We start from the raw sequence: 27,524 nt of genomic DNA, 5'->3' as shown, positions 1-27,524 counted from the left end.
TTTCAGGTCTTAGCCCCAAAACTACTGCTGGGACTTCAGGCCTCAGAACAGTTCAGCTGCCAGCAAATTGTTTCCAAGACTGCCAGTAGAGTTACAGTGCTGAAGGTTCAGTTTAAGGGGAACGTTGTGTTGACACTTTCACGTGATGCACCTCTTCATTTCAACATACTGTTAGCTCCAAGAGTCTGTTGCTGAGACCTGTCCTTGCCAGATTGTCATGAACTATGTCTCTTCAACACCTTTATGTTGGTCCTCTCAAAAATATTATCTGCCAATTTTGGCAGATGCTGAATGTTGTTCCTTAATGCCTGTTATCACAAAGCAGCTAAAGCACAGAGCGCTAAAAGATGCCAGAAAAAATACTGCTTTACTCCATACTTTTGCTATCTAAATACTGTAAAGGGTCCCATTATTCTCCTTGCATCCCTTGCCATTATGGCATCTGGACAAACATGTTTTAAATGAGAGCTATCTACCAAAGTCAGAAAATCCCTCTGTTTTGCTTTATTGCAAGGGTGACAGATTGGACTGAATTTGTAGATGAAGTCAATCTACAGCACATCAAACATGCTGCCTTCCTTTTTGTGCGAAACTTGAAAGCCAGATAATTAGACATTTCTTAGTCTTCCATACTGTAAATTCAAAAAGATGGAACAAGGTAAATTTTTGAATGTTCTTGAAGCATTGGAGTTTTCTTCTTGTCTTAAAACCACAGCACAGCTGATGAGACATCAGCTGCAGATCTTGTCTGGTGCAGGCACTCAAAATCTGTTCTTTAATTGATACAAAGGAAAAGGGACCTGCTGCAGGTCTTGTAAATTCAGTAAGTGCCAGGTCATGTAGATTCAAGTACAATTTTCCATGCACCACTAGTATATGTTTTTTTTAATTAAATGTTTTAGTTCTATAAACAAGGTGTAAGTCCACAGTAATGCCTGCAATGTGCTCCCTGCTAAGACTTGTCTTAGTATTTAATGTTAGAATCCATTTATTTTCAACTTAGTTTCACCAAAATGTTAAGAGACTAAGAAAGAACTACCTCGAATACGTTGAGTATTCTCAAAAGCTCCCGAGTTTGGTGGAAGGAACACTGTGTCTTAATGAAACCAAAGTTTTCAGAACAATTACTATTTCCATGGTTGCCTACTTTTTAACTACACTAAATTGCAGCACAGCTTCCTTAGCAGTCAGATGTGGGGTACAAATCCTGATCATGCATTGCAAATAATAGAAGGGAAAAACGAAATACGTATTTGCTGACGCTCAAGTTCTTTTGACTGCAGATCAGCCACAGCCCTCCCTGTCCTTGGAGGATAGCTTGGAGAACGTGCGAGGAAAAGATCACTGTGTCCTTGCTCTGCTGTTACATTTTTGCTTACACACTGGGCTAGATGAATCTTTCCTTTAGTTCATTCAGATTATTTTTATGGGTCCGGGCTTCTATAGAAGAGGTTTCTTCACCAAGCATCTACCTTTTTTGCTCTTCATCCAGCAGTTTTGCTCAGGAGTTTTACTGAGGAGGAAGAACAAATACCTGCAGGTCTTTGTTACCATGTGTCCTACTATGGTGTTGCAGATTTCAAACTGTTGCTGTAAAAGCAGATGTCTTAAGTCTTAGTTATCTGACCTTAAAACCTGTTAGGGCAGCAGTCGCTGTGGGGACAGTACACTACTCAAAAACGTTGATTACATGATACTAAAGAAGTTGACCTCTAGTGAAGAAGGATGCGGTTGGGAAGCTCACAGTCATGTGTTCATAGTGATGAAGCATATCTGTGTTTACATAAGCATCTAATACTTGATGAGTTTTACTCTTTTGGGGTATTGCACTGCCCAGGCTGATGAACTTTTTCATCAGCCTAATTAATAACAGCTGGATCGCATGGAGAGTATGTTGATCTTGCAAGGGAAATGATCTTCAAAATGCCTATGAGCTGGCTTAGTGAAGACTGAGCCTCCCTGCATGTTCTCTGCAGAATTGACTAAGACAGCAGGTATCCTCTGCTCTGCCTTGTCTGGTTTTTCAAACAGAATATGTATATATTTTGATACAATCAAATATGAAAAATACAGTAAAAAAGTCACAGATCTCTGAAGTGTGGAGAAAAAGCCGTTCAGTTGGATACTTCAAGATCAATCTGTTTAGTTGATTTTGAGGAAGGCTAAGATCTGACTTGTTTAAGATGAATGGATGTTGCTACAGGGAGAAAATATTGAGTGTTAAATTCACTCTTTTTAAATGAAAAATAATAATAATAAAAAACAGTCGAAACAGATACCAGGCGAATTGAATTACAAATACAGGTCTCATTTTGATCAATTAGATTGGTTAAACATTGGAAAGAGCTGTCAAGGAGTGGATTTAGTAACCTTTTTATGTTCTCAGAACTGGATGTCTTTCTAGAAGATACGCTTTATTCATGCATACACCATTGAGCTCAATATAGATTTAAGTGAGTGAAGTCAAAGAACTCATGGCACATAGAAAGTTAGATCCAATTCACCTTGCTAACCTTAAACCTTCATAATTGTATAATGTTGCAGTGAGTTTGGAGAAGAGCAGCAAAAAGTAGTTTATGGATTGAGGGAATTGATTTTTGAGATCAAAATGTTAAATATGTACCGTTTGGCACATAAAGACATGAGAACATAAATCTGCAAGTATCTGTAGATGTGCTGGGAATATTTAGCATAACAGAAAGGGTTTATAGCTAGGAGAAGTCAGATGAGGACAATCCTTAGAATAGCTGAAAAAACCTTTTAACAATGAAATGTATAAATTTCTGACTTAGTCATCCAAGCATGGTGTTGAAAACTTCATGTTTAATAAAAATTAAATTTAAGAAGCAGTGAAGATGCTCTAGACCGTTGTTCCCCAATATTACTATGTGAAGTAGCTATTTTTGTCAGTGGCTTTCGGAGAATCGAGTGTTCTGGCCGGTTATTGCCTGTCTTCATGGCCAAATGCTTCTCTTAACTTTCTGGTTTCTCTTGACAAGTAGGGGTGTTGTGTATGTCTGTTTAAAGGAAAAAGTAAAAGAAACAAATAGGACACTAAAGCAAAAATGTGAATTTAGAAACACACATGGATTTCAGTTAATGGGGAGGTTGAGCTGAGTGAGGGTGTAGAAAATTTGCCAAAATCCCCCTGCCCAGTGTTTCTTGCTTAACTGACTGTAAAACTAAGCTAGAAGCAGAACTGCAATGAGGTTATTCTCAGCAGTGAACAGCATGACAGCTGTATCTGCTTTTTAATACTGCCTTAAATGTTCCTGAAGCAGGTCCGCTGATGTTGCTTTGGAGTGGATTGGAAGAATACTTGCAGTACCCTGAAAGAAATATTTAGATCAAAATACAATTGTCTCTTTTCTTAGTTCCCCTGGTCCCAATTTTGTGACTATTTTTGGAATCATAACAGTAATTTTTAAGAAGATAATTTGATCCATTGTATCTATACCTGTTTGTACATTATATCCTGAATTATCTAACAGAGTATAACAGAGAAATTCAAACAATAATCTTCAAGACAGTTTAGAATTAACTCTATGATTTTCCATAAAAAAGAATATGTTTGAAATGATTATTAACTTAATTTTGCATGTTATTCTGAAGACCTTTAGATTTTAAATCACCCAACTGAAAATAACAATCTTTGTAATGCTATTTTTTCCATGCACAACCTTCTAATATTTAGACTCTGATCTTGCTTGTAAAAGAAAATCTTGAACATGAAATTCATGGTGGATTTTTCCAGCAGAAATCCCTGGGACAATTAAAACAGAATTGAAATGGAAAACGTGCACATTGTGATTTTTAGTATTCCACCACTTAGACTCTGAAACTGTTTAACCCAACCTTGTTTCCTTTCCATTAGCAGTCAAAATGACAGATGGAAACAAAAGTAATCTCTTTTCAAAAACTTTAGTTATCTTGTAGTCTAGAATATACATTCTTGTACAGCTGAAATATGTTTCCATTCAGTTTGGACTTTGAACATAAAACTCAACAAGTTTGCTGATGCTACCAAGCTGGAAGGAGTGGTTGACACACCTGAGGGCTGTGCTGCCATTCAGAGAGATCTGGAGAGGCTGGAGAGTTGGGCGGAGAGGAACCTCCTGAGGTTCAACAAGGGCAAGTGCAGGGTCCTGCACCTAGGGAGGAATAACCCTAGGCACCAGGACAAGCTGGGGGCTGACCTGCTGGGGAGCAGCTCTGCCAAGAAGGACCTGGGAGTGCTGGTGGACAAGAAGTTAACCATGAGCCAGCAATGTGCCCTTGTGGCCAAGAAGGCCAATGGTGTCCTGGGGTGTATTAGGAAGACTGTTGCCAGTAGGTGGAGGGAGGTGATCCTGCCGCTCTCCTCAGATGAGGTGAGGCCTCATCTGGAGTCCTGTGTCCAGTTCTGGGCTCCCCGGTACAAGAGAGATATGGAGCTACTGGTGAGAGTCCAGCGCAGGGCTACAAAGATGATCAGAGGGCTGGAGCACCTGCCCTACGAGGAACGGCTGCGAGAGCTGGGCCTCTTCAGCCTGGGGAAGAGAAGACTGAGGGGGGATCTGATCAATGTGTACAAGTACCTGAAGGGAGGGTGTCAGGGGGACGGGGACAAACTCTTTTCAGTTGTCCCGTGTGACAGGACAAGAGGCAATGGGCAGAAACTGAAGCACAGGAAGCTCCACCTGACCGTGCGGGGGAATTTCTTCCCTGTGAGAGTGACGGAGCCCTGGAACAGGTTTCCCAGGGAGGTTGTGGCATCTTCTTCTCTGGAGATCTTCAAGGCTCGCCTGGATGCAACCCTGTCTACCATGCTCTAGGTGACCCTGCCTGAGCAGGGAGGTTGGACTAGATGATGTCCAGAGGTCCCTTCCAACCTTACTGGTTCTATGATTCTATGATAATAGAATGATTTTGATATCATTCTGTTCAGAAAAGACATGTTTTGTTTGCAGGATCATATTTTTCCAGATAATTTTAGATCTTATTTCCCCCCAAAAGAAGCGTATACGATCATTTTAACCGTTTTTGCCTCTGGCACAAATAAATTTTGATGAATTTCAGCCAACCAGATGAGGGGAAGGTAAAAAACATTCCTGCAGCTTGGTAACTGGACAGAGAAGAGAGATCCTGATTTCTATATGAAAAAAGAGTGTCATATCCAACTCTTACAGAAATAAGAAGATAGGTAGATAGTTTAGAAAAAGAGGAAATGGGTAAGTGTAGGATGATATCTCCTGGTTCCAGGAAACAGTGGCTTATAACTGCTTATTCTGAGACAAAAATTTCAGTAGGCCACCATGGTAGCTAGTTCAGTCACCCTTAGCTCTATTTATTCTTCTGGGTATTTAAAAATATTTGTTAGCATATATGCATTTTTATACTACTTCATCTGGTATGAAGGACAGAGTTCATAGTCTGAATTTTTTTCTCTTTCCTTAAAACACTTAAAATGCTTAAAACACTTCTTGCCTTAAAACACTTAAAACAATAATGGGACATTTGAAATTTCTGTACTTCTGCGATTAGTTTCAGCAACAGACTTAACTGCAGGTAAGAGTTCAACAAATTCATGTTAGAGTTTTTTTTTTAGAACTCTTCTATGAACATGATTTGGCTCTAAAATCTCATTTACTGACACTTTGAGATAGGTCCTTATATTCATATTTTGCAAAAGAAGATTTCTATAAGTTCACTTGTAACAAACATTGATAAATAATTAATGTGGCTTTCTTGTTTATTCATTGTTTTCCTGAAACTTTCATAGCTTGACCTCACCAGCTCTCCAGAACATTTCTATTAGTGACATGTTAAAAGAAAAGAAAAATTCTTGCTAGTTTTCAGGCCTTTAGCAAGCTGCTCCATGAAGACTTGTGGGTTTTTGATTTATTCTTCTTTTAACTTCTTCATGGTGTTACATCTAACTTGCCAGAGCTCGTGCTTTGTCTAGTTTTCCTTACTTGGATACAAGTTCCAATATGGGAAGTTGTTATGGGTTATATTAAAAATCCTACATCCAAAAATTTTATAAACATACTCGCTACCAGAAGTTTCACTTGCAGACCTTAACTTAATGTCTGGAGAGGCAGAAGTCAGTGATGTCCCTACAGGTCTTGTCCCACGCCCCTCTGCTGAGGTGGAAACCGGGCTGGTTTTTCTTTCCTTTTCCTTCATTCCTGGAACAGGTTGGCTACTGACTTGAGTACTGTCCTTCCAGTATATACATATATACATATATATATATGTTAAGGGAGGGAATTCCCGCTCCTTCTGAATCTCATCTCTTCTAAATTTGTGCGTTTTGGTGTGTTTGCTTCAGGCGCTCAGCTGCGTGTGTGCACGCTTCTCCGTCTTCAGTAGGCTTTTATCTGAAAAGATTGACCCCCCCCCTAAAAATACAGAAACAGTCTCTGCATCCCCTTTTGCTTTTCGCTTTCTCCAGGAGTGATGTCCCTCTTTCCAAACTGTGTTTGCTTGTCATTTAGTGCCTGATGGCGTGTGACACTGCTGTCACTGCTGTGGCCTGAACCTGTGCCTCCCGGGCTTGTGATAGGAGCGCTTCCATCTCAAGGGCTTGCAAGGTAGCAGCACAGGCCCTTCTGCGCGTGGTCTGAAGGATGGTATTCCTTGATTTTCAGAAGCAAACCTCCAAGATCTGGAGGACTTGCTTCCAAAATAGAAGAACAGTTCCTAAACGCATGAACTGCTAGAGTTTAATTTTCCTTTGGAAGGGTTGGTATTTGGGTTTAATTGCAAATTAATGTGCAGTAGGATAAACATATTTGGCTACCTGAGGCATGCAGCTGCGTGGTATGGTGTTTGAATATATAGGACTACTGCAAAATTCAGAAGTTCATATCTACTCAAAGACATTTCTGGTTACTATGAAAGAATTTATTTTAATTTCAGAAAAACTACGCTATTCTACCTTCTGGCAAACTCACTTAAATGGAGTAGTCCCATTTGCTTTCATGGGATTTTGGGAGTAGTAGGCCTGAATAATTAGACATTTGCATCACTCTTTTTTTTTTTTTCATTCTGGTGAAGTTAGCAGATTTTTTAGTCCCCATGACAAATTTTTCCCAACTTGATTCACCGGTGGAAAACTCTGCTGCGGTGAAAAATCTCATGGCCGAGGGCGAGGACTGCTTGTTTGTTTATTTGGTTATTTCTTCTGCGGTTTAGCTTTTGTGAAGCGACTGAGTGAAAGCGGCACTAGGGCCGTCTGGCGCGCCGGGCTTGCTTTTGAGCGCGGTGGAACGGAGTTGGCGCTGCGATGGTCTGCGGTCCGCGCGCCGCGGCGGTTCTGCCTTCCGCTGCGCCTCGCAGCGCACGCCGGGCAGCCGCGTTCGGGCTCCCTGCGTTCAGACTGCAAGGTCGTTTTGCTAGTGAAACCTAAGCGGTGCAATGCCTCAGGAGGCCGGGATATTTCACTTCTCTGTTGTTAATTAGCTTCTTGGGAAGTCTTGGATTTTGGAGTAGACTGATAAAGTGTTATCGCAGCCACATGATTGTATCGGGCATAATTCCATTTCTTTCTTTTTCTTTTTTTTTTTCTTTGTATTATAGTATGATCTTCCCTAAATGCTACTGTTGATGGTTAGTTCCACAAGGAGATAAAATACCTAAAGAAAACTTACAGTAGAGTTTCTTTCGTGGAGCTTTCTCAGTGTTGTTTCCCAAGACTATGAGAAGCGCGGTTGGTATATTCATGGCGAAAGATTTCCAGGGAAGTTTGGGTTGGAAGGACAGTGGCTGCCGGCCGGAAGGTTTTCCCTTAGGACTTGCCTGTGTTTGCCTTTCTGCCAGAAGAGACAGCGTTCTCTCTCCTCTTAAGAGACCGAGTCCTCTCTCTTGGAGTAGTTGCTATAATGTTGGCAGTATTCTAGTTGCCACCTTCGCTTGATCTGTAGCCAAAAGAGCTGTAGCAGTACGTGGACTTGCTCCCTTTTGCTGGGCAAGCATTTAAATTTTGATTGTAACTTTGTTTCTTAAAAAGATAGTGTCAAGGTAGTTTGAACTAATAACATCTGTCTAACCTGAATGCTCAAAAATGAGAAAACAAATCTGTGGCTTTCTAACAGAAGTGGGTTGAAAGCTGCAGAGTGAAAATATATGTGGGTGACCATAAGCTTTGGGGCTTGTGCAGGTCATAATTGTCATTTAACTTAGTTTTTCTTTGGCTTTATATGCTTCTGTATAGTTTCAATTAAAAAAATAGGAAACATAGTTTCCAGTAAAAGAATAACACAATAATTGAAGTATAAAATATATATGTGTGAATGTGTATATATATGAATAAATGTAAATATATATTCTGATATACACACAAACACACACACACATATATAATCTAATTATTCTGTGGTGTATTGTTGAAAATGTTGAAAATTCTTTTTTTTTCTCTGAGCAGCACCCGGCAATGCCATCTACTTCTTGATGTCTTCAATTCTACAGAGCATGAGTTGACCATTAGTGCTAAGAACAACGAAGATTTAATTCTGCACGCAGGGGAATGTCAGCGGTGAGTGCTTTCAGTATTAAAAGGGTCCTATTTGTAGCCCTGTTTCTTCTTTACTTATACCCTACTGAGGTTATTGTGGGTCTATTTTTCTTTTTTAATATTTTACACATGTCAAACATGTATAGTGTTGCTTGATTTATCTCCCTCCAACAACCATTTCATCTAAGTGACATCATTTTTGTCCCCAAAAGGTGGAACTGTGAAAGAGGAAATGTTTCAGGTTGGTCATGGATCATCAGCACAGTTCATTTCCCCTCTGCAGGAGCTGCACTGCAGTCCCAAGTCATGCAGCTGAGCACTGGGTTTCAAGAGATAGTGTTTGGTGTCTTGGCCGTCTCAATCCAGTTATTAAGTTCGAAGTAAGAATACATCATTTGCAGGACGTGCAGTCGGGCAGAAAAAAAATTTAGAGTAGCTCATAATATTAGTAAAGTTTGAATGCTTTTTGCTGTTAGTGACTGATATCACAGCCATCAACAAGCACATCTGCTCAAATGGAGGCTGAATTTTGACGTTTCTTTCTTGATTGAGGGATGGACAAAAATAGCACTAAAATACAGTGTTTGTACCATTTGCATTTTATTTAGAAAGCACTGACCTTTTTTTAAAGAAGCAAATTAGATACTCACCAAAACGTGCATATTTTTATCCATACTGTGTTTGTAATTTTGTTCATATGACTTTTGTTATTTCGCATTGTTTTTTAGCATCATGTATTTGGTAAGCTCCTTGGAATACTAATTTCGGTTTCCCAGTTTTGCTAGTGATAGGTAATAAATAGAAATAATGCTACAAATAATGTTACAATGTTACTTTGCATCTCCTTGACTGAGTTGCTTTCATTTTCCTATGGATTTAGTAATTGAAGTTTAGATATCCTTAAATCGTTATATTGTACTGGATATAAACCTTTTCAATAAGTCCTTTGAAGCAGTCGTTTATCAAGGAGGATTGTATAACTGTTGAAAGTATTTGGAGCTTTTTAAGGATAATGATTTTAATCTTACTGTAAAATATGTTTTTTATTCTTGTTTATAAGTTGCCCTAGGTTTTCTCTAAGTTCTACACTCATTTGTTTTCTATTTCTTGAATGGTAAGCTATTAATTTAACTCTGTATATGTCTGCTATATTGCTTAAAATATTTAATTTTTATTCTGATCGATCTGCTAGAGAAATTTAGATGGAACATAAACTGAGCCTTAAAATTAGCAAATCCCGAGCAAAGGGCTTTTGTTAATCTTCTGAAAAAAAGAGCAACTCGGAGATCTTCCTCTTCTTTGGGGCAATGGTTCTCGAGCCTTCTGTCTTAACATGGGACAACCAACTTTGGGGGGTTGTTTTTCAATCAAATGTTTTCTGTCTGAATATGAAGTGAGTATTTTGAGGATATTATGGAGCAGTCAAAGCAGAATACAGAGAATAAGTACGCTCGTACCTGGTAACAAGGGATTTGTAGGGAAGTCTTGCATTGCTCTTGCAGAAAATGCCGGAGGCGAGGGAAGGTTTTGGATGCTGTGCTTCTTCCTGCACTGCCCGGTCTTGGCAAGCTCTTGCGGAGCGGAGCAGTCCCTGGTACATCTTGTAGCCTCCGTCTTACTTGGTGTGTTCCAGGCCCCTGCTGTTCTAGGGTAACGCTTATTTGTGTTAACGTAAAAAGGGTCAAACGCGCAGAACGTTCCACAGTCCTTTCACGTTAAGGACTGAGATTACGTTTGCTTAAGTTAGTTCCGAGATAGGGGGAAAATAGACAGCATAAACATTACGGCAGCACTACGTGCAATGCGAAAAAATGATATTTAGATGCTGCTAAGAAAAGCTGCCATCTTCTAGTCATTAAAGTACTATCTGAGAAAAAACATTTCTGTACAGTAAGGTTATTCTGCTGACTGATAAAGATTATCGTTTTAGCTTTTAGGAAACCTTAAGCTTATAACTTTAACTTTTTAAGCCATTGATTAGGAATATATAGTGTGCACAGTGTAACTGTTCTCAAGCATGTATATCCATTAAAGTTTGTGAGAGGCTGCACTCTTTCTTAGACGTTAGGATAAAGAGTTGTGAGGAACACTTGCTTTACTAACCAGTTGTTTCTTACTGCAAATCGATGATGGTGCTGATGGGTTGTTTCTTGACTCACTTTTCTGTCTTTTGCTGTTATATTTTCTGTGCATGCACAAACGCAAAGGAGCAACCTTTCGTTTTTCCTATATCCTGGGGTGTTACATGGACAGTGATCTTCAAACTCCCCTTTTGAGTTTCGGTACGATTTGCAGTGTCCCACTGTAGGACGATCAGTGATGGGTTTTACTCTGAAGCCTTTTGTCTGCAGAAGGCTTGTTTGGAAGGGAGCAGAGAGTGGAGGGAGACTCGCATCTCCTCCTTTCCTACACGGTGGCAGGTCCAAGGAAGAGAGAGGAATGGGAGTTGGGGGGTCCTTCGCTGTATTGCTGAAACTGTGTTTTGGGTTCATTGGGTTCTATAGATCAAAACCAAATGACTTTTTGCTGCTTCCTGTGTTTGATCTGCAGAGATTTTCAGCTTTAATCTACAGTCTGAAATATGTTGTTTGGACAGTTGATGTCCTGGCAGCAAGTGGTCAGATAAGTTACCCTAGGGAAGAAGTTCTCACTACACTGAGTGAAACTGGGGGGTCTGCAGTGCCTTCAGAGTTGATTAAAATATTCGAGATGTGTAACACTGTGGTGTCTATATGCTTCGTTAACCTATTCAGCTGAAACAAATTCTCTTAAATATCATGTTGGAAAGCTCAGTCTTCAGATGGTTTCTAGACTAGTGGAGCCTGGCACGTGCAAAGCTGTTTCACGAAATAACTGTGCGCTGGTGAAGATGTGGTACGGTTGTACGTTGTTGGGCTCTGCTATCAGAGTCGAAATGTTACGAATGCAATCAGTAGTAACTGAACTTGTTTATCACAGCAATGTGGCATTTAGCTGAATATTTTGAAACGGCAGAATACAGCAGACAGCTCTGGCAGGCAATTGTATTATGTATGTTAACAAAAAAAAAAAAAGCGTTGCCAGTAGCAGTGATTTTAATTTATTGAAAAACTTAGGTATGGTAATTATTGTGTTTCTTACTTGATAATCAAACCATTAAAATTAAATTTCATGACAACCCTCATTTATGCGTAAATCACTTTGTAATTTATGGTAATAGACGTTATCTCATTATGTGCCCCAGGATATCTCATTTCGTACAGCATACCATACACTGCCTTTACATTTACATTCTGTGCAGAGTACATCTGGCATTCAAGCATCCCACCATCGTATTCAGGGGACGATTTATCAAGGTAGTGGTCTGAGCGGATCAATCCTCTCATCTGTCTTTGCGGTACAACACAACCAAGCTGTGGAAGTCTTTCGGGTATGTGGGATGAACAAAGGCTCCACAGCTGGTGGCTGTAGATGGAGCAGTTTGAGACATTGGAGGGTTTAGACTTTTTTGGCCTTGGTGCAAGGACCATAAGCATTGAAACTTGGAACTGCAGGGGAATAGGACTGGAGTGAGGAGTGAAGACGTGAAGAGCAAATGGGCCGTAAGAACAAGATAAAAGGGATCAAATGGCATGTGGGAAGTGGAGTGGGGATACTCGGGAGTTGCATGAGAAAAAAAATAGGCTAAAGAAATACTAGAGTACCAAAAGCATTCAGAAGTTAAGAAGTTCCAGCTGCTGGGTGACCAGTTCCGGCCTGTTAGGAGGGTTGTTGAGCAGAGTAGGCGAGCTGTCTTATCCGTATCCGCTATAAAAAGTTAGCCGTTATATTTAAACTAGCAGAATTGTAGGTATTTTTCTCAATTTTGAAAAGTAAACCTTTGTTGCATTGACTTCAATTATTTTCAAATGTTCTTTTTAAAATCCTATGACAATTAAGAATAATTAGTTTAAGAACCAAATTATTTTCATTATTATCTCCCAGTGTGGTGTTTTTTCATCCATGAAGAATAAAGATTATGTTTAAAATTCTTTGTATATGTATTTTAAAAGAGTGCCATTGACAACTGCTTAATTAATTTATTTAAATACATTGATTAATTGAGCTATAAAGTCTGTGAATATCTTGTTAGACTTAATTGGCTAAATGTTGAATTTGCAGAAGTGCCATTACTCTGGAAAATGGTTGCATGATTAGTGTTAAATACTCGCTATCCTTCTTACAACTGTTAATAATAATAAATATATATGAAATGATCGTTTGTATGCAACAAGAAGAATCTTTCCGTTGAATTGAAATATTGTATTCTGCAATTCCTGCAGTACTAGTTAACAATGCACGTACATATTTAAAACATTTTGAAATATGTCGTCTGCCAAAGGGTGTGAAAATGTAAATATTCTTCCCCTTTCTACATCAGCAGTAAGTCCCCTCAATAGATTTATTGTCCATGTGTAAGTAAATCATGATTGTTAGTTCTCTTAGCTGCTGAGACGGTGTTTAATTTGTGCTCTTGTTTATGGCAGGCCATGTTGTCTGTATGAGAGATTAATTATGTCTTCCTTACATTGACGTTATAGTTTGGGTTTGAAGACACAGTGGCTATGGCTAAAGCTCTGTGTGCTGTCATCAAAGGAAACCCAAATTTCACAGCAATTTCCCTGAGTCTTCCTGTTAAATCCTTGGCAAGCTGGCAATCTCTGAGGTAGCTTGAAGTAAGTTTAAAAAATGATGAAGATTGTGTTAACTAAAACATGAAAATCACTTACTACTTTCATGGTAATATTTTTTGTTTTGCCTCACACTTGAAATTGTTAAATACGCCAATTTTGTAAGGCTTGCCTTTTTTATACTAATAGACAAATTGATCTTTAAATATGCCACATAATTTGGTGTGAACAATTAGTTATTTTCAGGAAAGAAATTGGGAAGGAAATGTTCAGTAGGGTAGGGAAAATTAATGTATGTAGCACTGGTCTGATCAATATTACGGTCCTATTCTGAGGTTTATATTTATTTCAAAGCACTTTGAAAAATTGGAGAGAATACTGAGATGATCTGCAGAAAGGATAGGCCAGCCAAATATTGAGTGAAGAAAAGCTGAGTTTTTAGACTGATTTGTAGTTAGATAATTCAAGGAATTTCTTCCATGGAAGGGGCATTCCTCTGCGGTAAGAAGCAAAGTCATGATGGTTGATCACAGGGTGCTTGTAAGTCCTCCTTGTGAGTGTGCCGTAAAAAAACAAGTATGATCCGAGCAGATGTCAGGCAAATAGAGAGAGGGACCGAATATTGTTGAGACAGGCTGCACAGATAGGTTTTGCAGTCTCCATCCTTGGAGATAGTCAAAAGCCGTCTGGACAGGCTTCTGGGCAACGTGCTCTAGGTCACCCAGCTTGAGCAGGGTGGTTGGACTAGGTGCTCTCCGGAGGTCCCTTCCATCTCAACCTTTCTGTGAGTCTGTGATTCTCTGACATTCAGTTCTGGTTACACAGATACTAGGAGGAAGAGATCAAACGGTGGGAGATGCAGATCACTGATCAAAAGTGGATCTCAGCTATCAGACTGTTTTTCAAAATCGAGGAGGACTAATTGGTAGCCCTGTAGCTGGAACTGGCTTGCGTGATGATTTTTCTGACCTCTTTGAACACTGACTTGAGCTCAGGTACCATTTTTTAATATTTTGTGTATTCAGCTCAGAGAACGGAAGGATTGTGAGTGCAGACCAAGTTAATTTCTAACAGAATTCATTAGGTTAAATAAGGTAGAGCATGAACACTGTTATATAGATTAGCCCCTATACAAAATATCAGGCAGACATAGTGCAAGTTTGCCATCCTCGTTTTAGATGATGCATCACTCCAAATCTGATATTCATGTTTATTTAACCCTTGATCGCTAAGTAGAACATTGGTCGGAGTGCAGGGTTCCAGCTCTTCGAAAAAGTCAGAATAATTGATTTTAGAATTCAGATTAGAAATTATTTTTTAAAAAAGACCTTTTTCGTAGAAGAAACCAGACTTCTTCCTTCCTTCATTGCTTCAATACTTGGAAAAAATATTTATTTGAGTTTGTCAGTGCTAGGCACTTACAGAGGGAAACAGATTTAGGTCCCTAGTAACTAACAGTCTAAATAGAAGCATTCAGCAAAGTGTAGACCTATTAGAAATTGGCTGAAGTGCTTCTACTTTGTCACTGTTTTTCCATTTCTGTGAAAGATGTGCTGGAGAAACAGGGAGAAGGGCAAAAAGTAGGAAAATTCATAAATGCTTCTTAAATCATTAGATGACAGTGGAGTAGCAAGCTAAGCGGGAGAAAAGTGTATTTCTTCTTGAAGAAAGTCGTGGAGATCAGAGCACAGACTTCCTTTACTCACACGCATTGAGGCCAATAGACTTGTACTGTGGTTTTAGAAAAATCATATTTTGACATTGGTGGATTATAGAAAAAAGTAGCGAATGATGGTTGCTCCTTGTCGGCCTTTTAGTCCCTCATTAAAACTGAATCAAAACAAAAGTACTAATTTCCAAAGGAAGGAATGCTTCCATGGGAAATATGGATTTTGGTTGTTCCTTTTCTAGTGGATTTGCTGAACATGGAAGGAGACAGCTAAGTATTCCTAGTTGATGCTGGTTTTCGTACCAGTGTTTGTCAGTGATTGAGAGAGCAGAAAATTTTCTCAAAATTTGACTTGTCTTGAACCTGCTCAGTAGACAGCACAACCAGGAGACGTTACTGCTCTCTGCCGTCTTTCAGTTGTACGTTTTCCTATGTGAAATTTTCGTGTGGGTCTTCATGCATTACAATGAAGTCCAAGTTAGAACCTAGCTAATTGAAACGATGTGAGACAGATGTTAGGGAGCAAGAGAGAGGCCAGTATTACACACATGGTGCTGGGCTGCCAGTGCGCATCTGTGTGGCCACCCCATGCTCTGAGTATGGGGCTTGGACTGGTCCCTTCCAACCTAAAATATTCTGCAATTCAAAGGTCCACCTACGGGGTGGCAAACTTGCTCCTTCTTCCCAAAGCCAGCCGTGTTGTGTTGGTGTTTCTGTGTTGGACACGTGCCCATAAGAACTGGCTCCTCTTGTGGCCGTAGCAGTTTATGCCTGCTGAGATTGCCCACCTGCCCAGCATGTGTCCTCTTCTGGCACTCCGCACCTTGCCTCCAAGGGCTTGCTTCCTTTGCTCAGCCTTCCTTCCTGTATTTTCTCTGCGTAGTGCTGTGTAGTGTGAAAGGCTCTTGGCCTCCGGACCCACGGATTACTTGGAAGTGGTGTGTTAGTGGAAGTAGCGTGTGCCTGCACAGCCCTGCTGCGCACGCCTGCTGGGTGCATTACTTTCTAGGTTCAGCCACACCTGGTGAAGGCACCAGTCTGGTGCCTTCAGTGCTCCCCGGCAATGCAAAGGGAAGCGGGTCTGGGCACGCGGAAGCTTTATAGGTTACAGATTGAAACTGCGAAGTGAACTGAATGCTTTTTACCCAATTAATCATCGTCTCCACGGGGGGACGAAAGCTATCAACGCATTTTGGGACATTTTTGTTCACACTGCCAGTAACAGAGTGAGCAGTCAAGTATAGGTACAGCTCCAGGTCAGACCTGAGTTGATGGTACCTATGGATAAATAGATTAATTTACCCTATAGCACACAGTGTATTTAGGAACTGTTGGTGTGTTCTGCGGCTGTAGTGACGTGGCGACGGCATTAATGGGATGAAAGAGGATTGCCTTGAACGGACGCCAGTTGGGTCTGCTTTAGTGGCCAAAGGATTTATTAAAGTAACACTTGGACGGTGCGCTGATTCGGCTTTCTGCCTACTCTCCGGTCCCCTGTAAAAAGGTCGTGACAGTGTAGCACAGATTTCCTGAGATGGGAAATGAAAACACATAATTCCTGTTAATTTATTTTAGATGACCAAAAGTGTAATTAAACTAGTTGTGTTATGAGCCTTCCCTTCAGGGAGAGCCGTCATTTGAACCCGGGAGTTTGCGTTGGTTCTTGTCTTGCCAGGCATGGCCTTCTTCTGGCGTTGACTGGAAACGAAAGCTGGAACGACGGTGACCTGGAAGAGGAGTCTGAAAGCTGTTAGGTGAATGCTGCAGTGTGTAAAGCCCCTTTATTGTGACTTTCTTGTTCTAAAGTCAGAAAGGTGTCTTTAGAAGTGGAGTCCCGATTTTCTGCTGGACCCCTGGAGTCGCTGTACTGGCTGGGGTCCAGGCAAAAAGTCGAAGCCTTCCTGGGAATAATGTCCTGATTTATACACTCTAAATTATAAAAAAATACAGTATTCTCTGCTAAATTTGAATGCAATGTGGTATTTACTCCGCAAAAATGTAATAGCAACCCTGCTCTCCTCCCCCTGAACTCCAGCATACTTTGATTTCTGTCCAGTGCTGTATGCATGCTTAAAGCCTCCATATCTATGCTTTTTAGATTACTCCTTGCCTTATGCGGTGCTTTCAGGCTGTCTTTACCACTCAGGGAACAAAAATGCCTGCTCAGCAAACAGCTCACCTGCGGCGTGGACGCGTTGTGCCAGCAGAGCCGGGCACGTCGCAGCGTATTGCCCCACGGGGGAAAGCTGCGTTGGGCGTCCTCAGCCATCTCACTGCGATGAACGTTAAATACTTCTAGTACTCTGGAACAGCTCGAGTTCTCTCTCGCTGTTATAGGCAGGTTATGTTTTAGCTGTAATTTTCCTCTTTGATTCAACAGCTGAAGTTACATTCTTTAATCCGGACTATCTTGGTGTTGCGCCTTAATGATCCATCTCTGTTTTTAAATATTAGCTCGTCATGGGGGCTGGAGAAAGGGAAGTTGTACCTGGGTTTTTCTATTCTGTTCTTTAAAATTCATAATTAAAATATTGCTTGTTAATAAGAGTCATCATGTGGCTTTGCTAAAGTGTAAAAACAATTCTTCATCATCTTAATTTCATATTTTGGAAAGATTTTACTCCCTGGAAGTTGAGATACAAAATTCCTTTAAAAATGTATTTTCACCCTAGGACACTTGCTGGTCTTATTTTCAAAATAAATATAAGTCAAAGCATTCTGTAATTTCTATACCTATAATATATTTGACCTTTTTCTACAAAATATGTAATGCCATACTGTATTCCAACATTATATGATAATGATTGTGTTTTGAGATTCTGCTTTCCATGTGTAATGCATTAATGCTATAGCATCCTTCTGAGATTTACACATATTAACCTCTAATACACCTTAATTTGTCTGATCTTCTTGACTTGAACAGTTAACTTTTAAAATTAATTGTACATCCCCTGTAAGAGTTACTTGATTCTGAAAAATCCCCCCTCTCCTTTCGCCCCCGCAATTTGAAAGGCCGTTCTTGCTGGAGAATACTGACTATTTTTTATTTTGTGATCATCTTATAGTTTCCTCCCCAGACAGGACCAGTTTTGGTACTGCCCCACAGCTTGGCTTGGCAAAACTGACTTTTGTTGCAGCTTTCTTTGGGATTCTGCTTTTACCCAGAATTTTCCAAGGGGACTAGAGCCGATCAATTTGGCTTTAAAGTATTTGGCCAGTATTAGAGCCCGAAATCTTCTTGCAGGCTTCTCCGTGCCCGAGACCTCCCACGTTGAGAGTATTAAAATATTTTCTGCGGATCAGCCTTCCAGTGGACATAGTTCAAGATTTTGTTATAGGAATCAAAGCTCATAATTTTGAAACTATACAGTATAGAGAATTTGATACAGCGTTTCCCGTAATGATGCTGTTTTTAACGTAGCCTTTTTGGTCTTGTGTTTGTACGGGTAGCAAAGGGGGACTGTGGTGTGACTTCGGACTGTCGATGCTGCTACTCTTGAGCAAACACTTAAAAATAAAATAAAAAAAAACCAGAAAGCAAACACACAGCATAAATGGAAGAATGTATTATATATATTTTTTTGAAATTTAGTAGCCTGAGAGGATTGATAGTGACTTTCTTTTTAAAAAAATTTAAAAATTATTTTAATTATTAATTTTTTGCTATCTATTACAGCTGTTGCTGAGGCAGTTAAACAGTTTATTGATTTGTTTGTTTTAGTAAGGATACAAAGGGTGAAAGCAATGGAGAGGCAGGACCAACAGCAACCTGCTTTACCATTTTTTGAAACAGTTGAGGGTGTTGTAAGTTACAAGACAGAGTTAGAAATTCTAGTCTTAGTCTAAAGTTAAAAATTTATAGATAAATTCAGGCACACATTGAAACTAGATATGCCCAACGTTGCGGAGTAGAGCTGGGCAGTGGTTTAGTGTGGCTGCATGCCTTTAATAGTTAAAATCCTTTTTCCTCTTTCCTGAATAAGTCCCCAGGAACTGCGGTTGCTTTGGGAAGAAGCTGTTGAGTCACTGCGGGAGGAACTCTGGATCTCTAAACTGGTTCAGCTCTAAGAGTTTACCATCCGTATTTCTCCTGCTATGTTTATTCCGTGTCTTTTTTTCAGTTCAAAAGGAACTAGATGTCAGTGCTGCAGGACACGTGGCAGAATATTAATTCAGCTTGGAGTCGCTGCCAAGCGTACGTGGCAAAGTCCTGGCCACCGACGCGGCTTAGCTAAGATCGTTTTCTTTGACTAATGAGGTTGCAACATAAAAAATATATTTACAGCTTACTCGAGGTTCCTTCCAGGGTGGCTTCCATCAGCAAAGCTTCGTTCTCAGACGTATCTTCTGTGTCAAAACAGTGTTAATTAGTTGTGCAGCTCCTGTGAGCTGCCAGAGCTTCAACAGCTTCGAAGAGCTCTAACACCTGGTAGTACCAGGGCGAAAGCTTGGCCACGACGTGGCAGAGGCCACGCTTAACCTGCCTGAATCGTCAACTGCCCTTGCTTTGTGTTTTGTACTGCGTGCCCTTGGGTGCCCTAGCTTTAGGAGATTTATTATTTAAAGAAAGGTTTTATATCTAATATGCAATCTTTAGAATGAGAAAAACTACCTGTTGGGATCGATGAAGACGATCGAATACGGTAATGGTAATAGCTTATAGCCGTTTCTGAGCTCTTAAGGAAGTTTCTTAGTGAAGGATTCCTCCACCATATAGAGATTCAGCTTGATCTGAACAAAACTAGGCTGGATTAAGGAGGAACTTCACGAGAAAAGAGAGTTTTACCAAGCAGTACCTGCATTAAAAGTGAGGGCAGTTGCAGTACGTGGCAATTTATATGAACCATGTGCATCTCTGTGATCCTGCTGTAGCTGAAAAATAGCTTGTAGCTGGCCTGAGCTTTTAAAGTGCTGGTGGCTTTGAACAACACCCAGCGTCCACTCCTGTGTTCAGAAGTGCCACAGCAAGGAGGAGCAGCAGCCCGCAATTTATTAGTTTTTCGTGATCCCCCCTCCCATGTGAACTCTGTCATGGCCGTAGGAATAAATTCATGCAGTGTTGTCTTTAAAGAAAGTGCCTGTGGTAGGAATGACAGTCCGGGATTGTGATTAAAAAAAAAAATGTTTTTTTGCTAATTACTAGAAATGAAAGCAAAATGGTCACTTTGTAAGGGAAAAAGAAGAAACTTCTTCTGTTTTTAAAGTTCTTCTTGAATCACAATGTATGTGTGTATTTGGAAAAAAATATCAAAAATACATTTGAAGTAATTTCCAACTGGTAAGTTATGTTTTGTAAAAATAATAGCTGCATGCTGCATTGTCAAATTGTTTTAAAATTCTTATTTGTCTTAGTTTCAGAACGTTCCTCACAAAAAATGAAACTATGTTATTTTATCTGAAGTCCTGCCACTGCACGTTTCAGGGTGCACACGCCGAGCGTTTCCCGTCGTGCTACTTGGCATGGCCTTTGTATGTGCTGAGCTAAATTTATTTTGCAAAGAGGAGGGGAAACGCGTGTGATGGCTGTAAATCTGATCGTCTCAATTTAAATAAAGCTTACGCTGAGGTCTTAACAGATCAGTGAGTGAAGACAGTGGGTGGTAAGAGAATGCAAAATTAGAAGAATATGTATATTAATGATATTTGTGCGGCAGTTTACTTTCCAGTTTGAAAAAGGGGGCAGGGGAGAAACCAGTAGGTCTTTAAATAGACTGTCAGGCCAGGGCTGCGTCCGGTTTCTTGTGTGGCAGATACTGCATTCCTCATTAATGGTACCTTGCAAGTGCCAGCGGTTGCCATAGGAACTATCTCTGTGCCTTATACCTTAAATTTACTCTGACAAAGGTTATTGTGGCAATTCCTACTAATTGTGTGGTTTTTTTTTTTGTTTTTTTTTGTTTTTTTTTTGCCACTGCTGGTTTTAACTCTTGCCCTCCCCCCTGTTTAAGTTATATGTCCTAAAGGGTGCAGCGTGGCAGAATGGTGCTGGGGGAGAAGCTGTTTTTCAGAGCCCAGCTAATTGGCGGCTAAAGTCTACGTTTTGCTCTTCAGTGCTTGGTCAAGAAAATCTAAGTTATAACCTTCTGCGGTAACTAAAATGTCCGTTTTCACGTTTGACCGTTTTGATGGAAGATAATTTAGCTGCTCTCAAACCATGGTTTTGATTCATCCATGCTGCAACTGTTTATTACCAAATGTGATATTATGAACGTGCAGCAGTCATACTGTTTATTACCAATATTGCCACCAGCAGAGACGCAAGGAAATGAGCTGTATCCTGAAGAGCTGCAAAGCTAGTTGGAAGGCAGGCTCCAATAAAGAGAAGCTTGCACGATTGAGAGGAGGAAGGGACCGGTGCTCTGTTTGTACCGATGTTACTTAGCAAGTGCTGCTACGGCAAGTTGAATTAAAAAGTTAGAGATAAGCTGATGAAATCATCATCCAATTTCCTGTTTTTAGAGGGTTTTAAAGGACTGCTCCTACAACATTTCTCGTGGCTAAGTACTCTTGACTGAATCGCTTTAATTGCTCAGTTACACTTTTCAGGATCAGGACGGTGATAGCGACGCGGTGCCCTGATGTACTGTCTCGAGGTATCTGTTCCGTGGGTGCAGAGCAGCAGAGAAGAAAAGTTACAGGTGATACGGTGAAGATGGAGTCAAGCACCGTAACTTGTGGTAGGGTGGAAGGACTCATTAAATCATTCAGTCCTGCCAAACCGTGGGAAACTTTTTCAACTATAAGACAGAAAATGTAGCTATAAAGGAGACAACGTGACAGGAGTAAATCCAACCATGCTATTAGAGGAAAAGAAGAGGGGGACAACTCTAAACTTCTCAGTAATGTGGAGGATAAGCATGTGCTGGAAGTCCATTGGTTTCCCCATGACCAAGTTTGCCCCAAACAGTACCCACTCCTTTGACTATCTTCTTTACAGACATTTGGGAAAAGGAAACACACTTAGAACTTCACAGCTTTTAAACGTTGAGCTTTCTCATTATATTAGTTTCATGATACTTTCATTTGAGTCCTAACGTTGATCAGCGTTTGAGTTTAAGATCTTGTTAACTTAAAAGAGGTAAGAAACGTTTAGTCACAGTGGACTCCTTGTGAGAGGCTAGGGATGACCTGTTTCCTTGCTTTGAAGCTCAGGAATAAGTTCACTGTAACTTCTTTTAAGAACAATTTAATTTTCTCTTCGTGCTTCATCAAGATTAGTTTACAAGGATAGTGAATTCATGACAGTAGATAGAAATTTTCTACAGAAGCTGGAAAGTTCCCAAAGGAAAATTGAGGGGAGAAAAATGGAGGTTGAGAATTGTGTATCTGATCATGGATTATGCAGGGGTACCTTTCATTCTTTTCTATGTAGGATGGTTTTGACCAGAAGCCTCTTTTTGAATATAAAAACAACAGGAAAAGCACTAGAAAGTTGACATGGGCTTTCAGTACTTCTAATTCTCCTCCTTAAACTTTTCACTTGGAGGAAGAGTGAAGACAACATTATGCTAATCAGATCTGATCTGATTCTGAGAGCATTTATATCTTGTTTCCAATAAGTTGGACTTTAATGTAATTTAAAAGGAAAGGTAACAGAGCTTTGTGTCATATGAAATTGGTGTTCTTTCGCTCTGAACCCAGTGCAGCGTTCTGCAGAAACCTCATTCTCTGTCTTACTTGGTGCCTATAACTCCTGCCGCACTATTGATCTTTCTGCATGTTTTTACATTCATCTCCTGGTACGTCTGAACAGGAACAGAATATGGAAGTCGTATTCTGCTCATTTTCTGGGAGACTTCAGTCATTGAATTTAGCAGGTAGTTAACAGGAATAACAAAGTCTGTCTTGCATGTTTTTTTATGCACGTTGTGAAAGAGATGCGTGCTGTGATTTGAGGCTGAGTGGTAAGCGGAAGGTGCCGAGAGCAGCCTGGCCTTTCCAGTTTGCCGTAGCCATTGAATGCCCTGGTGGCCTCTGAGCATTGAGAACGTGCCTGGAGATGCGAGGTTTGCAGAGATAGCAAGAGCTGGGATGTAAAAAGAAGAGCTTGAAGATTTCCGGAAGTTTTTACTTTGCATATATCAGCAATAGTGGTCTGAAATGGAGATGATGGTCTACAGTCACTTAGAAGATGACAGCACTGTTAAAGACTACTGGTTTCTTCCGATGGTCAATTATGGAAATGTCGGAGTCCTGTTAGAAATCCATGGTTAAATATGCAGTGAAGAAAAAGGCATTCGCATGCTGCTATAATTTCCCAAGCTTTTGAGACATTTAAACCTAAATTTTATGTAGGAAATTACACATATTTGCTACATAAAAAAAATTTTCTAGCTGAACACCTGCTGGAAGGCTTTTCCTCTTGTATTGATTTTTCTGTTGTGTTGACCACTTGCTGTTTATTTTTGTTCTTGCTTTTCTCTGTTCTACCAACAAGTTTATATCTTTGTTTGGTGTGTGAACTCATTGACAGTGATGTGCCTTTTCCCTGTGTGCGTGTATGTGTCTCCCTGACACCTTGTGATTCTGATCACTAACTAGGACTCACACTTGCTACTGCAGAAATTGCAAAAAAATGAGGAATAATGTGGAATTGTGCAAAAAAGAAGAAACATTAATTTAAGCTGCAGCAGTGAATGTCTTCAGATCTTTCACTTGGAAATATAGAATATGGCTAATAAGTCGCACACGTTAATTTGAGTATTACAGGATCAACTGTAAAAATGATTTTTGGAACTGTAGTAGAACATAATATGCACGTACTGATGTACAAGCTCCGTGTTTTCCTCTTTGTAAAACACTCTTTCATGCTAAGCCCACTACAGTCAGAGGTTTGTGGCTTGCCCCAGGAAAGAGGGAAATGAGGAATTACAAAAAGAATCCCCAGTCTTGAGAAATATGGTCACTCCCAATCTGCAGAACTCTTTGGAAATGTAGTGGGTGTGCATAACCAGGCGATCTTGGAGTTTGGATGGCAGGGGAGGGATTCTGGGAGGAGAAGCGCTCATGCCCGGAGAGCAGAAGGCTGAGCGAGAGCAGCGAGGCCGGGAGACGCTACCTTTTGCTAAAACCCCCACCACATCTTTGACGAGCAGGAAGGTGCTGAAGAAAAGTCTAAGGCAGCAGCGAGTTTCCAAGGCAGGTGGTCATGTACTTGTTTTTTAGAAAAATGTAGATGAACGTGCAGTGAGTACTTAGGCTGATTTTCAGCATCCGTGTGTTTGTATTTGTATTTCTAACTGAAAGTAAAACAGAATGAGAACTCCTGGAGAATAACAGTAAAGATAAGATTTTAAAATTCATTTCAGTTTTAAAATCTTGGTAGCTTGGTTGATGAATTTTCTTTAACTACAGTAGCATTGTTCTGGCCTAGACTTTCTTGTTTTATTTTAAGGCCTGAAAAAGCTCTTAGTGCGTATGAAGTCTTCTCACAAGCTAGTGTTTTATTCTTAATTTGTGATTCTTAAAAAAAAATCATTTTACACTGAATATACAGTTGTCTTATGGCATATTGTCAAGTTACCCTGCAGCAAATAAAGAAAAGCTATGGTGTCTTTAGATGAAGGTAGAATATGTGTTTACTTGATTGTAGTTCTTTTTTTTCTATGTGAAGTTGAATTTTTTTCTAAAGACAACAATTTTGTATGCTGTTAATGGTAAATTTTCTGTTATATGTAATGCCTGTATTTAGCAGTGAGTAGATTAACTGGTTTTCCAGCAGGAATACTGTTATATGCAAATTACTCCACCTAATTTTACTGAACTAAATATTCGCCTTATCAGCTGCTTTTGTGCAAAGTGCTCCAGTTTAATTTTAAAGCTATAATTTATTTCCATTTTTTTTCATTTAAACACAGAAATACTCAAAATTTGGGGGCCTGGGGAGTTCGAACCTTGGCTTCTTGTCAGGCAGTACGGCCGGTAGGGAGAGAGGAAGTAGGCTTGGACTTTGCTCCCTGCAACTGCATCGGAGCCGACCTACGGCTGCGTTGCCTCCCCGTACGGTAGTCTGTCACCGCACCGTAGGCCCCTGCTCCGGCGTTAGGAAGTGAAGTTCACTTTCTGTTCGTTCGAACTCAGTAGTGTGAGTGGATTCTAAATTCGGTAAAGCAGCCTTGCCCTTTCCTGATACTACATAAATAACTAAAAGCTGAAATTAACTTCCTAAATAAATAGGTGCTGACTTCCCTAGGAACTGCAGGTGCTTGTGTTCTCAAAAATACAGCTATGGGCTTTAGGGTGTACTCATTCGTTTTGAAAACGTTGGCCCATGCATGCATTTTTATATTTGCGCGTACACTACATGATGCCAAGATGTCCTGTAGATATTTGCAGGTTCTCAAATACATCTCTGATCTACAAAGGTTAGTTTGAGGGCTGATATTGCCATGTGGCAGACCTGTGACAGTGCCAGAGTAAGAGACATCTCCCTTGATGGACAGAAGGTTACTACCCTTGAGGGACAGCAGACTACGGTCTCTCTGGAGAGGCTCAAGTGATGGAAGATAGTTCATGACTCTGGACACCTCCAAAATATATTACGAACTGACGGAAGCCGAGACTCTAGACCTGGCTCTGATGAAATATGATTATTTTACAAAAGTTGATATAAATCCTGCGAAACACAGTTAACTTTATTTGTTGTGAAGCCACACATGTGATTTAAGCACTGTGATTTTACTTTTACGATCAGAATTTACAGTCTTGTTGTTCTGGCCAGGATTAGTAGCATGCCTGCTTAAAGTCCTGCCTTGACCTGAAATGATGTTCCAGGAATGGATGGCGCCCAATGACCGCTGTCCTCCTGAGGTCCAGCCTGATGCTTTGTTGCCCCTTATTTTTCAAATCTCTCTCTTTTAAAGGGATTTCTAAAAGAATTTATTTTGTTTGATAGGTTTGCAGAGTTTTTTGCCTTTTAAGGATAAAAAATATTTCCAATGTGATATTTGGTTTTTTTCTAGGTGTTCTTCTGTATCACTTCTAAAAATGTCTTTGGTGGCTTTGCTGACTGGAAACGAAGTCTAGATGGTCTTTCTGGCTAGATCCAGAAAAGCAAGAGATTTTCCTGTGTTTTCTTCCTATTCTCCCCATCTTATTCATAGATCTTCTTTACCCTAGCAAAGGCTGTTACTGTTCTGAAGCGTCTAATGGAATGTTTTCATCATGATGACAGCTTCTCAAAATTAGTATTGGCCTCTCTGTTTTCATTGCTGCACTTGGTGTGTTTCTCTTTAGTCCAAATCCGTTCAGGCCTAATCTGCATCAGAGATTTCTGCCTCACTCTTCTGTAGATGATATATATGCAGTCATAGCTGCATTTTCCAAACTAATCTGTTGAAGTATTTCCTTGTGTGCCTCCAGCAGTTTTCCTAGTCTTTATTTGAGGACTGTTGGAGGTGTGTTGGAAAGTTGGAAGCTACTTGTTCGATTGAGATTTTCTCTTAGCGGTATATGGAAATTAGAAGGGAATTAGAAGTTTATAATTAAAAGGTTAGTTTAATAATTGTTAATACATTTATAATTTCCAGAAGACAGCTCTGCTAGTGGTTGATATCTGAACGCTGGCACCAAAGGTTGTTAGGATTTTAACTCCTTTTCTACTCTGAGCGATATCCTTACTGTCTCAATATTGTTCAAATAAGAATTTGGTTTTGGTGTAAATTGTTTCTTACCCTTTTCTCAGCTAAAATATTTTACTGTGTGTTACTGAGTAAGAATTACAAATAGGTTGTTCTGTCCATCTATTTGCGCGTGAGTACTGAATGGATGCCACTAAGAGTAAAATATATGGATCTGAAAGAAGTTAACAGCTTTTTTCAAAATTACCATGTTTATTAGAGGATATTTGCGCTGCATCCAAATTACAAGGAAGCCGTACGGACAGAATGCTAGACTAAACACAAGCATTAGAGATGTATTTCCCTGTGGCAATGGTAAGATAATACTTACATATATAGAGAGAATTAACTACAGGATACGTGTTTGATCTGATCTACACACCCAGTTCTGAAGGGGAGGCACCCATGTAGCTGATTTGCTTCACTGCAGTCTGTTTACTAGTTTGTCATCCAAACTATTTGCTTAAACTCATGCAGTTTATATCAGGTTGCAACACTATGGGCAGGACTGTGATGCTTAGCACTGTCTCTACACCACCAATCCTGGTTCTATGCTGTGTGTGCTAGACAGGTAAAATGCATTTGATTTGGGGGGAAAAAGAAGCAAGTTTTCATATTGCAAAGGGACGTTGAAAGGTTTCTCTTTCAAATTCTAGGAAATAGTATTTTCTTCTCTTGATTTGGAAGCTATTGATAATTAGCTGGTTCAGATGGAGAGAGAGAAACTTTAGGACAAACACGGAATCTGTTTAATGAATTTCAAATATTAAATAAATAAAGTGAATATAACACATCTTGTTATGCTGTAACTTCCTTGGATATGGAGCACTGGGGGACATGTTTATAACTGAAATGATAGAATTTGTATGAATTATTCCAGACACCTGGAATTCTCTTGCTCACCACAGGAAACTGAGCCTAACAGGCTATTCTTTGTAGTACCAGTTAAAATGATTGCAAATGTAATGCACATTTTAACTGAAGAACACACATACATTCAGAAGGTAATCTTTGTCATCCCTTAGTTGTGGAAGATGCCCCAGTGCCACTGGGCTTGGGGAGCAAGTCCACGCTGGGGAGAGGAAGGGGTT

At 40.0% G+C, this 27,524-nt stretch overlaps 1 protein-coding gene across 3 annotated transcripts in view; it reads left to right on the top strand.

Moving 5' to 3' along the window:
- Positions 1 to 27,524, top strand: part of TRAPPC9 (trafficking protein particle complex subunit 9) — a 454,651-nt gene that overhangs the window by 172,321 nt on the left and 254,806 nt on the right. For all 3 annotated transcript variants that reach the window (XM_062570665.1, XM_062570666.1, XM_062570664.1), the window contains one exon: positions 8,408 to 8,518. In XM_062570665.1, coding sequence (XP_062426649.1) covers positions 8,408 to 8,518 — 111 coding nt within the window. The remainder of the gene's footprint in view (positions 1 to 8,407; positions 8,519 to 27,524) is intronic.

Source organism: Rhea pennata, chromosome 2 (assembly GCF_028389875.1).
Source record: "Rhea pennata isolate bPtePen1 chromosome 2, bPtePen1.pri, whole genome shotgun sequence".
In the NCBI taxonomy this organism is placed as follows: Eukaryota; Metazoa; Chordata; class Aves; order Rheiformes; family Rheidae; genus Rhea; species Rhea pennata.
The sequence above is the reverse complement of the archived record's forward strand: the minus strand, read 5'-3'. Positions and strand labels throughout refer to the sequence as shown.